Source organism: Salvelinus alpinus, chromosome 4, assembly GCF_045679555.1.
Source record: "Salvelinus alpinus chromosome 4, SLU_Salpinus.1, whole genome shotgun sequence".
Taxonomy (NCBI): domain Eukaryota; kingdom Metazoa; phylum Chordata; class Actinopteri; order Salmoniformes; family Salmonidae; genus Salvelinus; species Salvelinus alpinus.
This window is the reverse complement of record NC_092089.1, coordinates 23,974,121-23,986,270: the sequence shown is the minus strand read 5'-3', so window position 1 is coordinate 23,986,270 and position 12,150 is coordinate 23,974,121. Positions and strand designations below refer to the sequence as shown.

Below are 12,150 nucleotides of genomic sequence, written 5' to 3'. Positions count from 1 at the left end.
GTTCTGTTTCTACTGCTGATAGTTCTGTTTCTGTTTCTACTGCTACTAGTTCTGTTTCTGTTTCTACTGCTACTAGTTCTGTTTCTACTGCTACTAGTTCTGTTTCTACGAGTTCTGTTTCTACTGCTACTAGCTCTGCTTCTGTTTCTACTGCTACTAGTTCTGTTTCTACGAGTTCTGTTTCTACTGCTACTAGCTCTGCTTCTGTTTCTACTGCTACTAGTTCTGTTTCTACGAGTTCTGTTTCTACTGCTACGAGTTCTGTTTCTGTTTCTACTGCTACTAGTTCTGTTTCTACGAGTTCTGTTTCTACTGCTACTAGCTCTGCTTCTGTTTCTACTGCTACTAGTTCTGTTTCTACTGCTATGAGTTCTGTTTCTGTTTCTACTGCTACTAGTTCTGTTTCTGTTTCTACTGCTACTAGTTCTGTTTCTGTTGCTACTAGTTCTGTTTCTGTTTCTACTGCTACTAGTTCTGTTTCTACGAGTTCTGTTTCTGTTTCTACTGCTACTAGCTCTGTTTCTACTGCTACTAGTTCTGTTTGTTTCTGTTTCTACTGCTACTAGTTCTGTTTCTACTGCTACTAGTTCTGTTTCTACTGCTACTAGTTCTGTTTCTACTGCTACTAGTTCTGTTTCTACTGCTACGAGTTCTGTTTCTGTTTCTACTGCTACTAGTTCTGTTTCTGCTGCTGCTAGCTCTGTTTCTGTTTCTACTGCTACTAGTTCTGTTTCTGTTTCTACTGCTACTAGTTCTGTTTCTACTGCTACTAGTTCTGTTTCTACTAGTTCTGTTTCTACTGCTACGAGTTCTGTTTCTGTTTCTACTGCTACTAGTTCTGTTTCTGTTTCTACTGCTACTAGTTCTGTTTCTGTTTCTACTGCTACTAGTTCTGTTTCTGCTGCTACTAGTTCTGTTTCTGTTTCTACTGCTACTAGTTCTGTTTCTACTGCTACTAGTTCTGTTTCTACTGCTACGAGTTCTGTTTCTGTTTCTACTGCTACTAGTTCTGTTTCTGTTTCTACTGCTACTAGTTCTGTTTCTGTTTCTACTGCTACTAGTTCTGTTTCTACGAGTTCTGTTTCTGTTTCTACTGCTACTAGTTCTGTTTCTACTGCTACTAGTTCTGTTTCTGTTTCTACTGCTACTAGTTCTGTTTCTGTTTCTACGAGTTCTGTTTCTGTTTCTACTGCTACTAGTTCTGTTTCTACTGCTACTAGTCTGTTTCTGTTGCTACTAGTTCTGTTTCTGTTTCTACTGCTACTAGTTCTGTTTCTACTGCTACTAGTTCTGTTTCTACTGCTACTAGTTCTGTTTCTACGAGTTCTGTTTCTACTGCTACGAGTTCTGTTTCTACGAGTTCTGTTTCTGTTTCTACTGCTACTAGTTCTGTTTCTGTTTCTACTGCTACTAGTTCTGTTTCTGTTTCTACTGCTACTAGTTCTGTTTCTACTGCTGATAGTTCTGTTTCTACTGCTACTAGTTCTGTTTCTACTGCTACGAGTTCTGTTTCTGTTTCTACTGCTACTAGTTCTGTTTCTGTTTCTACTGCTACTAGTTCTGTTTCTGTTTCTACTGCTACTAGTTCTGTTTCTGTTTCTGCTGCTACTAGTTCTGAATCTGTTTCTGCTGCTACTAGTTCTGTTTCTGTTTCTGCTGCTACTAGTTCTGTTTCTACTGCTACTAGTTCTGTTTCTGTTTCTACTGCTACTAGTTCTGTTTCTGTTTCTACTGCTACTAGTTCTGTTTCTGTTTCTACTGCTACTAGTTCTGTTTCTACTGCTACTAGTTCTGTTTCTACGAGTTCTGTTTCTGTTTCTGTTGCTACTAGTTCTGTTTCTGTTTCTACTGCTACGAGTTCTGTTTCTACTGCTACTAGCTCTGCTTCTGTTTCTACTGCTACTAGTTCTGTTTCTACTGCTACGAGTTCTGTTTCTACTGCTACGAGTTCTGTTTCTACTGCTACGAGTTCTGTTTCTACTGCTACTAGCTCTGCTTCTGTTTCTACTGCTACTAGTTCTGTTTCTACTGCTGATAGTTCTGTTTCTGTTTCTACTGCTACTAGTTCTGTTTCTGTTTCTACTGCTACTAGTTCTGTTTCTACTGCTACTAGTTCTGTTTCTACGAGTTCTGTTTCTACTGCTACTAGCTCTGCTTCTGTTTCTACTGCTACTAGTTCTGTTTCTACGAGTTCTGTTTCTACTGCTACTAGCTCTGCTTCTGTTTCTACTGCTACTAGTTCTGTTTCTACGAGTTCTGTTTCTACTGCTACGAGTTCTGTTTCTGTTTCTACTGCTACTAGTTCTGTTTCTACGAGTTCTGTTTCTACTGCTACTAGCTCTGCTTCTGTTTCTACTGCTACTAGTTCTGTTTCTACTGCTATGAGTTCTGTTTCTGTTTCTACTGCTACTAGTTCTGTTTCTGTTTCTACTGCTACTAGTTCTGTTTCTGTTGCTACTAGTTCTGTTTCTGTTTCTACTGCTACTAGTTCTGTTTCTACGAGTTCTGTTTCTGTTTCTACTGCTACTAGCTCTGTTTCTACTGCTACTAGTTCTGTTTGTTTCTGTTTCTACTGCTACTAGTTCTGTTTCTACTGCTACTAGTTCTGTTTCTACTGCTACTAGTTCTGTTTCTACTGCTACTAGTTCTGTTTCTACTGCTACGAGTTCTGTTTCTGTTTCTACTGCTACTAGTTCTGTTTCTGCTGCTGCTAGCTCTGTTTCTGTTTCTACTGCTACTAGTTCTGTTTCTGTTTCTACTGCTACTAGTTCTGTTTCTACTGCTACTAGTTCTGTTTCTACTAGTTCTGTTTCTACTGCTACGAGTTCTGTTTCTGTTTCTACTGCTACTAGTTCTGTTTCTGTTTCTACTGCTACTAGTTCTGTTTCTGTTTCTACTGCTACTAGTTCTGTTTCTGCTGCTACTAGTTCTGTTTCTACTGCTACTAGTTCTGTTTCTGTTTCTACTGCTACTAGTTCTGTTTCTGTTTCTACTGCTACTAGTTCTGTTTCTACTGCTACTAGTTCTGTTTCTGTTTCTACTGCTACTAGTTCTGTTTCTACTGCTACTAGTTCTGTTTCTACTGCTACTAGTTCTGTTTCTGTTTCTACTGCTACTAGTTCTGTTTCTACTGCTACTAGTTCTGTTTCTACTGCTACTAGTTCTGTTTCTGTTTCTACTGCTACTAGTTCTGTTTCTACTGCTACTAGTTCTGTTTCTACTGCTACTAGTTCTGTTTCTACTGCTACTAGTTCTGTTTCTACTGCTACTAGTTCTGTTTCTGTTTCTGCTGCTACGAGTTCTGTTTCTGTTTCTACTGCTACTAATTCTGTTTCTGTTTCTACTGCTACGAGTTCTGTTTCTACTGCTACTAGTTCTGTTTCTGTTTCTACTGCTACTAGTTCTGTTTCTACTGCTGATAGTTCTGTTTATGTTTCTACTGCTACTAGTTCTGTTTCTACTGCTGATAGTCCTGTTTCTACTTCCACTACTGCTGCTAGTTCTGCTGCTACTGCTGTTGCCTGGGCAGTTCTCGCTCTACCTGGCCTAGTTATTCAACAGCTATCCCCTCTCCTCACTAGAACACTAATCACAGCCCTGCCCGACACTTAATCAGTTCAAGACTAATGGGAATTCACCCCTCTGCTCCGTAATATGTTCAGGGGACAGACAGACAGCAGTCCTCCTGTAAGTCAGTGCTCAGCAGTAGTCAGCGTTTCCCAGCTCCGGTTCTCCAGTAACACCACCAGCACACATTTTGTTGTAGCCCGGGACAAACATATCTCATTCAACTCATTTAGGGCCTGATGATTAGTTGAATCAGGTGTGCTTGTCCAGGGCTACAATAAAAATGAGGACTGGAGTTGGGAAACACTGCGTTAGATGCTGTACTGATTACTTTCACAGCCATGGATGACTTAATGACCACCATGGCTTGGTTTGTTGTGGTGATCAGATGAGAGAAGAATACCTTTGTCTCTATGGCAACCTGCGGTACAGTGCTGCTGTACACATTGGGGCATTGCCATTCAGCGCACCTGACGTCTTGGCATGTTATAGTAGGAGAGGCAGCAATAATACCTGCATAAAGCAGGGCATGGCAAATCACATTCATCTCTAACTATAGCAGAGTTCTGGGAATTAGCATTCAGTCAGTGTAGCCTTAAATCACATTCATATTCATCACACATCCAAACACAGCCATCATCAACAGAAAGACCTCTAAAAAACACTGAGATGAACACTGGTTAAAAGGCTCTACCTAGAAGCACCTAGTGTGCATAACATATCTGCTGTGTGTACACAGTACATACTTGGGAGTGGAGGGTGTTGAGCGTAAACACAGGCGCCCCGGGCCCAGCATAGGGGGATGCAGCCACTCCTCTCCATGATGGCCGCAGCAGCACCTGTCTTTCTATCCCACCACCAGACCCTGCGGCCTGAACCAGCCCCAGGCTCCCTGACCCTGTCCCCTTCCACAACCGCATAGAGGCCAGGCCAGGACAGGCTGCTGCTTCTTCCTCTGCCCCGGAGGACCCCGGCACAGCCCCTCTCCGCTCCTCACAGCCCCTACCGCTGCCCCCCTCTGACCCGTTCACACAGCCCTGCCTCAGGGGAGAGAACTGTGGGGTGAGGAGGAGAAGACGTCAAGGGAGCAACTCAGTGAAATCCCCAAGAGGTTTTTATCCTAACATCCACCTTGCCTGACAGACAGGCTGTTTCCGGGTCAGAGGTGTTTGGTGTCACTCCGAGAGGGAGTGAGAGAGACAGAGAGACAGAGAGAGAGAGACAGAGAGAGAGACAGAAGATCAATATGGGACAGGGCTGTGTTGTCAGCTCCTTATCTTCCGATTCCTCTTCAGATCCCCTCAGCGTTGGCTTCCAGCCTCTAAATAAATCCCTCTACGTGCCTCTGCACAGCCTTGTAAATGAATCAAGCCCGGGAGGCAGCGGACTTGGAAAACAGTGTAGTAGAAGACACAGAGGAGACAAAAAACAAAACAATCCTTCAGTTAGTTCAGCACTACAACCGCCTGTCTACTCCGATGTGACAGCCTTGTAATCCAGGACAAGCTGCTGCTACTGCTTCTGTGAAACGCTGCTGCCGAGTCGGCTGTGTCAGGAGGGTGTGAGCTGGGTTTGTGTGTGACTCAGAGAGAGAGAGAGAGGTAGAGAGAGAGTGAGGGAGGCGGGAGGCAGGGTGGGAGGAGAGAGAAGGAGGGCAAGAGACTAGTAGAGAGCTCAACCTCATTTAGGGAACTATACTCAGCTCTTCTCCTGTTCACAAAACGGACAGCGGCTCTTCAGCCACGGTTGAGAGAGAGAGAATGAGAGAGAGCTGCAAATCAAGTACATCCTGGGTCATGACTAGCGCTCAGTTCATTAGCAAACAATATCTCTTCTTCCTCCTCCTCTTTACAACAAGGTCTGCCCCTATGCCTCTGGCTATAAGCCAAAACATGTCCCTCCCTCTCTCAGTTCCTCCCTTCTTCCTCCTCCTCTTTCTCCTCCTTACAACAAGGTCTGCCCCTATGCCTCTGGCTATCAGCCAAAACATGTCCCTCCCTCTCTCAGTTCCTCCCTTCTTCCTCTTCTCCTCTCTCCTGTATGCTTTCCATTTGCAGCATTCCATTTTCCTCCAAGGTGTAGACAGGTGAGGAATATTGATGACGTTACATAAGATGTTTTAAGTGATATGAAAAGTAACTCTGCAATGCTATCACCATCCTAGTGAATGTCTGGGATCAGATACTGGATCTGTGGTGTGATGAGGTCACAGCTATCTCCCTGTCTTAGTGGCGATGGAGCTTTTTGATTCCACCAATCACACAACAGAACAGAGATTCTATGGAATAAGGTCATAATGCATGAATTAGTCCTAGGCTATTACATACACAAGCAGTTCTAAACCTGCTGCAAAACACAATGGTATCATCAAGCTTTATTTAAATCAGCCGGGGGGGGGGGGGTCAAACTCATTCCATGGAGGGCCTAGCGTCTCCTAGACAACCAGGTGAATAGAGTTCCTTACTAATCAGTGACCTTCCTTAATTAATCAATCATGTACAACGGAGGAGCAAAAACTCTCTGACACTTGGGGAATGAGTTTGACAGATGATTGACCCAGAAAAATGATACTTTGATGTGTTTAGTCACTCCACTCAACTGAAGCACTGTGAACAGACAGACAGCCTGGTTTGTACCCACTGACTTACCTCAACAGCTCTACAGGATGGTGCTGTTCTATACTTATCATAATCAAGCACAGCCTCAACATACATTATTCACCATAGAGAGAGGAGAGGGATCTGGTTGTCATTGGGTTTTTCACAGTATAGGCCTTCTGTCTATAGTACATCCTTTCAAAGAGGACTATTTTCCACATGCACACAGTATAAATTGAATATGCATTATCAATTCCTCTCAAGGGGTGCTACATCAATTCCTCATTTTCAGCAAGCACATTAACACACTTTAAGGCTGCATCCAAAAAGGCACCCTAGTCCCTTTATAGTACACTACTTTAGATCAGGGCCCATAGGGCTCTGGTCAAAAGTAGTGCACTATAAAGGGAATTTGGGACAGTGTGAGACCAACTAAATGTTTTAATTGCTGCAATTACCATGACAAATATTCAAGATGTCTGTAAAACTAAAGAAGAAATAACAATATTAATTGTGGCTGTGAATCACCCCGACATGAAAACAACAAACTTAATCAAGGGACAAATCTCACTCTACTCATTACACACATCACACACAGGCAGTTCTATGGTCCCTTTAAACATTCAGAAGTGTGTGTGTGTGTGTGTGTTTTGCAACATGTTTTTCTGGGCCTGTAGCTGAAACAAAGAGAGAGAGTAGATTGCACCTGCCATGAACAGCTTTCATTATGTAACCTAGCAGTGATTTATCACAGTCAGATCTAGCCTAGCTCTCCACAAACTAAAGCCTTCCACTAAATCACACTAACCTGCAAGCAACACCAAGGTGCTGCAGCACTGCTTTCTTCAAGCGGAGTACAGATGCTTCATGCCTGTGTGTCTGTCTACCTCAAATCAGACACACAACCAGGGACACCATCCATTCACATAAGAGGCCAAAACAACATAACAAGGTGATAAAAACCAAACCAGAGAGAATATGAGAAATCTGGGTATCTAAACCCTGGTAAAAGTGTTGGTATGTACTGTATAAGGGGCTTAACTGATGCAGGATGGTTCATACTCTGTTTACTCCGCACCCCATTCAAGAGGACGTCAGTCTGTCAGATGATACCGGCTTTTGGTGCAGTTATCCAGTCTTGGCCAGGCCACGATTCTCCAATACTGCTGACTGACTATGGATCAACACAACCAATCAGCTGGATGTTATTTAACTGTACACAACCAACCACTTAGCCTGTCTGTCCTCACAGCCAGCTCCATCCTAACCCTGTGAGTACAGAGAGAATTTAGAGATGTTTCCACTGATAGTCTGTCGCAATACACTCCCACAGGGAACATGGCTGCCTCAGAGCCCTAGATATCAGGTTAGAAACCCCATTATGTCTAAAATAATGGGCTCCAGCTCCACACATACATACAGTGCCTTCAGAATGTATTCATACCCCTTGACTTATTCAACATTTTGTTGTGTCGCAGCCTGAATTGAAAATGGATTCAATCGATTTCTTCTCACCCATCTACACACAATACTCCATAATGACAAAGTGAAAACCCTATTCACACCCTTGAGTCAATACATACTAGAATCACCTTTGGCAGTGATTACAGCTGTGAGTCTTCCTGGGTAATTCTCTAAGAGCTTTGCACACCTGGATTGTACAATATTTACACATTACATTATTGTTTTTACCATTCTTCAAGCTCTGTCAAGTTGGTTGTTGATCATCGCTGGACCAGGCTGGTCACAAGAAAAAGCCTTCGATTTGGGACATGTGAAAAGGTACTGAGGATGTGGATATATGCCTTTGTTGGAGCTACTCAAATAAATAAATAATAACACAATGGCACAACGAACTCACGAGGCTCTGAGCCAGAGCACACTGCTTAGACCCATGCGCCACGGCAGTTCACAATTCTGTTGCAAGCAGGGAGAGTACTCAATGATACTGAATGAAAACAGCACATTTACCCTTTGAGTTGTTTCTGTTTTAACCCTGTAAACACGCAAAATTAACGCTGTAACCACGCGGAATTAACCCTGTAAACACGCAGAATGAATGGGTAAAAAATGTACGTTCCTCCAATTACGGCAATTCCGAAGTGAAACTATGAGAACAGGCTGTGCTAGCCAGCCATGTTGAGGTCTTGCCATAGATTTTCAAGCCGATTTAAGTCAAAACTGTAAGTCTGGTGAGAAATGAAATAGCTATCAAACTGGAAGAGATTTTCATTCCTTCGCAGAGATGTTTACTGCAACAAATAGTTATCTGATATTTTCCAATAGATCATTTTCTCCAGTACATGTTGTTCAAACAATGAAATATTGATGAAGAATCAGAGAGAAATGTTGATTGCAGGAGATGAAGAGAGCCCCATCATGCCTTTAGCTTCAGCCATGGGCCCCCTCCAGGAAGCTAACAGAGTCACATAGCTGTATGTACTGTATAGGGAACAACATGTGGAATAGCTGTATGTATTGTATAGGGAACAACATGTGGAATAGCTGTATGTATTGTATAGGGAACAACATGTGGAATACAATCTGGCTGCACTCATCTAGAGCAAGTCTAGGTGCAGTTTGTCCTTTTTCTATAAATACTACACAGTCAACCAGCGCTTCACACGTAGCACTATTAACTGTAAATGACAGAATCTTTACTGCCAGGGCAAAATACACGTAGCACTATTCACTTTAAATGACAGAATCTTTACTGCCAGGGCAAAATACACGTAGCACTATTAACTGTAAATGACAGAATCTTTACTGCCAGGGCAAAATACACGTAGCACTATTCACTTTAAATGACAGAATCTTTACTGCCAGGGCAAAATACACGTAGCACTATTCACTTTAAATGACAGAATCTTTACTGCCAGGGCAAAATACACCTAGCACTATTCACTTTAAATGACAGAATCTTTACTGCCAGGGCAAAATACACGTAGCACTATTCACTTTAAATGACATAATCTTTACTGCCAGGGCAAAATACACGTAGCACTATTCACTTTAAATGACATAATCTTTACTGCCAGGGCAAAATACACGTAGCACTATTCACTTTAAATGACAGAATCTTTACTGCCAGGGCAAAATCCCCCGGTACATACCAGCGTAGTTTGATGATATCCTGGAAATATCTGCAAGGGAAACAGAGAGAGAGAGAAGTATGTTAGGATGGCATTGAATGGCATTACTCAGGGTATTTACATGAGCTGACTGTGATCCTTGAAAGCTACGCACCACTGGAGGCTAGCCAGTAGCCAGCAGCACCTGTGCAGATACAGCCCCCTAGAGGTCATCTGTTCAGCACAGCCCAGAGGCTGTTAGACTGCACTGCCAAAGGCACTGGGGTCTTGGCCTGCTTGCACAGAACGTTTGCTGTTTCAGGTAATGTAACGGTGATTGTCATCATTATACATTGATGGTACTGGACATTTCTTAAAGGCTAGCATGATGGTAGCAGGCTGGTGACTGTCAGGAATTGATTTGGAGAGATGGTGGTGAAAGTGGTAGAAAGGTAGAAACTAGGAGGATTAATCCTGGATGGAACGCACCCAATCTTGACACAGGGAGGAGGATGTGCTTCTGATGACTTTACAATTGATTAGCCCTAATTTAATAAGCATTCAGCAGTCTAGGCTATTTTCTCCACAAACAGTGTTTTGGATTCAGCACAGTGCTCCCTGTCTGCCTGCCTGCAGTCAGTCACCACCTAACCTTGTCCTCCAGTGGAGATCACGCCTACGTCCCAAATGACAACATATTCCCTACATAGTGCACTACTTCTCACCAGAGCCCAATGGGCCCAAGTCAAAAGTAGAGCACTAAAAAGGGGAATAGGGTGGCCTTTGGCACTCAGATGACATCCTCCTGCGGTCATTAAAGTCCGAGGCACGTTCAGACGGACAGCAGATGATGGCAGGACTTTGATAAGACCCTCTAGATACCACATCAGTATTTCACTGGCTTCTTAGGGTGGCGATATTGAAGAGCTGGCTACATTATTAGACACATTATTAGACAGACAGCACAGGAGGTTGGTGGCACCTTAATTGGGGAGGACAGGCTCATGGTAATGGCTGGAGAGGAGAGGAATGAGTGGGATGGTATCAAATACATCAAACACATGGTTTCCATGGTTTCCAGGTGTTTGATGCCATTCCATTTGCTCCGTTCTGGCCATTATTATGAGCCGTCCTCCCATCAGCAGCCTCCGCTGACCGACAGGCAGACAGAGAGAAAGACAAAAAGACAGGCAGACAGAGGTCCTGCTATCAGTGAGGAGCCAGGAGCAGCTAAGCTCATCAGTTAATCATAATGCTCATTATTCCTGACTAAAGCTGTCTCAGCAGAAAGCACAGCAGAGGAGATGATAGAGAGATGATCTGAGCGAACAGCAGTGAATGAATAAGGGATTCATGATGTAAGACTTCAGATGGAAATAAGTCAATTGGGGGTTTTAAAAAAAGGCAACAAACATTTTTAATGTTAAGCGCCAGGGCTTCAAATGACATGGACGTAGTCATGACCTAGGAAACTAAGCCAGAAACTGAGAGAAGTTAGCAATTCTGTGGTACAGTGATTGTATATTCCTCCTCACTGATCAAAATAAATGGTTCTATCAATTCCTCTTGTAATATTGATGTGACTATGAAATGCCACTGTTTTGTTTGCACTAGAGAATGAATGGTCAATAAAAGTTTGCTTTAGACGTGTTCATATGAATATGACGGCGGCTAGTCAACATAGGCTACGTCCCAAATTACACCCTATTCCCTACATAGTGCACTACTTTTGTGCCCTGGTTAAAAGTAGCGCTGGGGAGAAGAAAAACTTCGATGCAATGACATATCGGGATATTATTTTTGACACTATATCATATCGTATCATTTTCACAATATCGTAATATTTATTCTTGAGCTGGATGGCTGTACCTGCACCAAAATCCAGTATTTTTCCTTCATTGCATTTTTTAAAAACCTTTATTTAACTAGGCAAGTCAGTTAAGAACAAATTCTTATTTACAATGACAGCCTATCAGGGAACAGTGGGTTAACTGCCTTGTTCAGGGGAAGAACAACAGATTTTTACCTTGTCAGCTCGGGGATTCAATCCAGCAACCTTTCATAGCTTGTTCTCAATCTTATTTTTAAATAGGAAGCCAATCGGCTTTCAGCAGTTTTATTTCCTTGTTTTGTCATGGCTCTATCTGGTCCCACTGTAGCAGACGTATGGTTAGCTTATACACTAACATCCCACACACTGGAGGCTTGCAGGCGCTGCAACATTTCCTCAAGCTGACAGACTCTACCCTTGTTCCATCCAATAATTGCAGTTCCATCCAATAATTCCTTGTTCCATCCAATGATGAAAATCTCTCCAAAACCAAGAGAGGTTCTTTTAGGTGGTTGTAGAATTTAATGGCTCCTTTCTGGATTTTAATAATTAGCGGGTATCGGCCTAATTCTGCTTTGCATGCATTATTTGGTGTTTTACGTTGTACACAGAGGATATTTTTGCAGAATTCTATATGCAGAGTCTCAATTTGGTGTTTGTCCCATTTGGTAAATTCTTGGTTGATGAGCGGACCCCAGACCTCACAACCATAAAGGGCAATGGGTTCTATAACTGATTCAAGTATTTTTAGCCAGATCCTAATTGGTATGTCGAATGTTATGTTCCTTTTGATGGCATAGAAGGCCCTTCTTGCCTTGTCTCTCAGATCGTTCACAGCTTTGTGGAAGTTCCCTGTGGCGCTGATGTTCAGGCCGAGGGATGTATAGTTGTGTGGAAGTTCCCTGTGGCGCTGATGTTCAGGCCGAGGGATGTATAGTTGTGTGGAAGTTCCCTGTGGCGCTGATGTTCAGGCCGAGGGATGTATAGTTGTGTGGAAGTTCCCTGAGGTGCTGATGTTCAGGCCGAGGGATGTATAGTTGTGTGGAAGTTCCCTGTGGCGCTGATGTTCAGGCCGAGGGATGTA

At 43.0% G+C, this 12,150-nt stretch overlaps 1 protein-coding gene across 10 annotated transcripts in view; it reads right to left on the bottom strand.

Moving 5' to 3' along the window:
- ptk2ab (protein tyrosine kinase 2ab) overlaps positions 1 to 12,150 on the bottom strand; it is a 159,553-nt gene that overhangs the window by 137,415 nt on the left and 9,988 nt on the right. For 2 of the 10 annotated variants that reach the window (XR_011674542.1, XR_011674543.1), the window contains exon 1: positions 4,314 to 5,120. Coding sequence is in view for 6 of the 10 variants with exons in the window: in XM_071396160.1 (XP_071252261.1) it covers positions 4,314 to 4,389 (76 nt within the window). In the remaining 4 variants the exon portion in view is untranslated. Of the gene's footprint in view, positions 1 to 4,313; positions 5,148 to 9,277; positions 9,308 to 12,150 lie in introns of those variants that run through there. The other 8 variants (XM_071396157.1, XM_071396152.1, XM_071396155.1 and 5 more) reach the window with 6 other exon arrangements.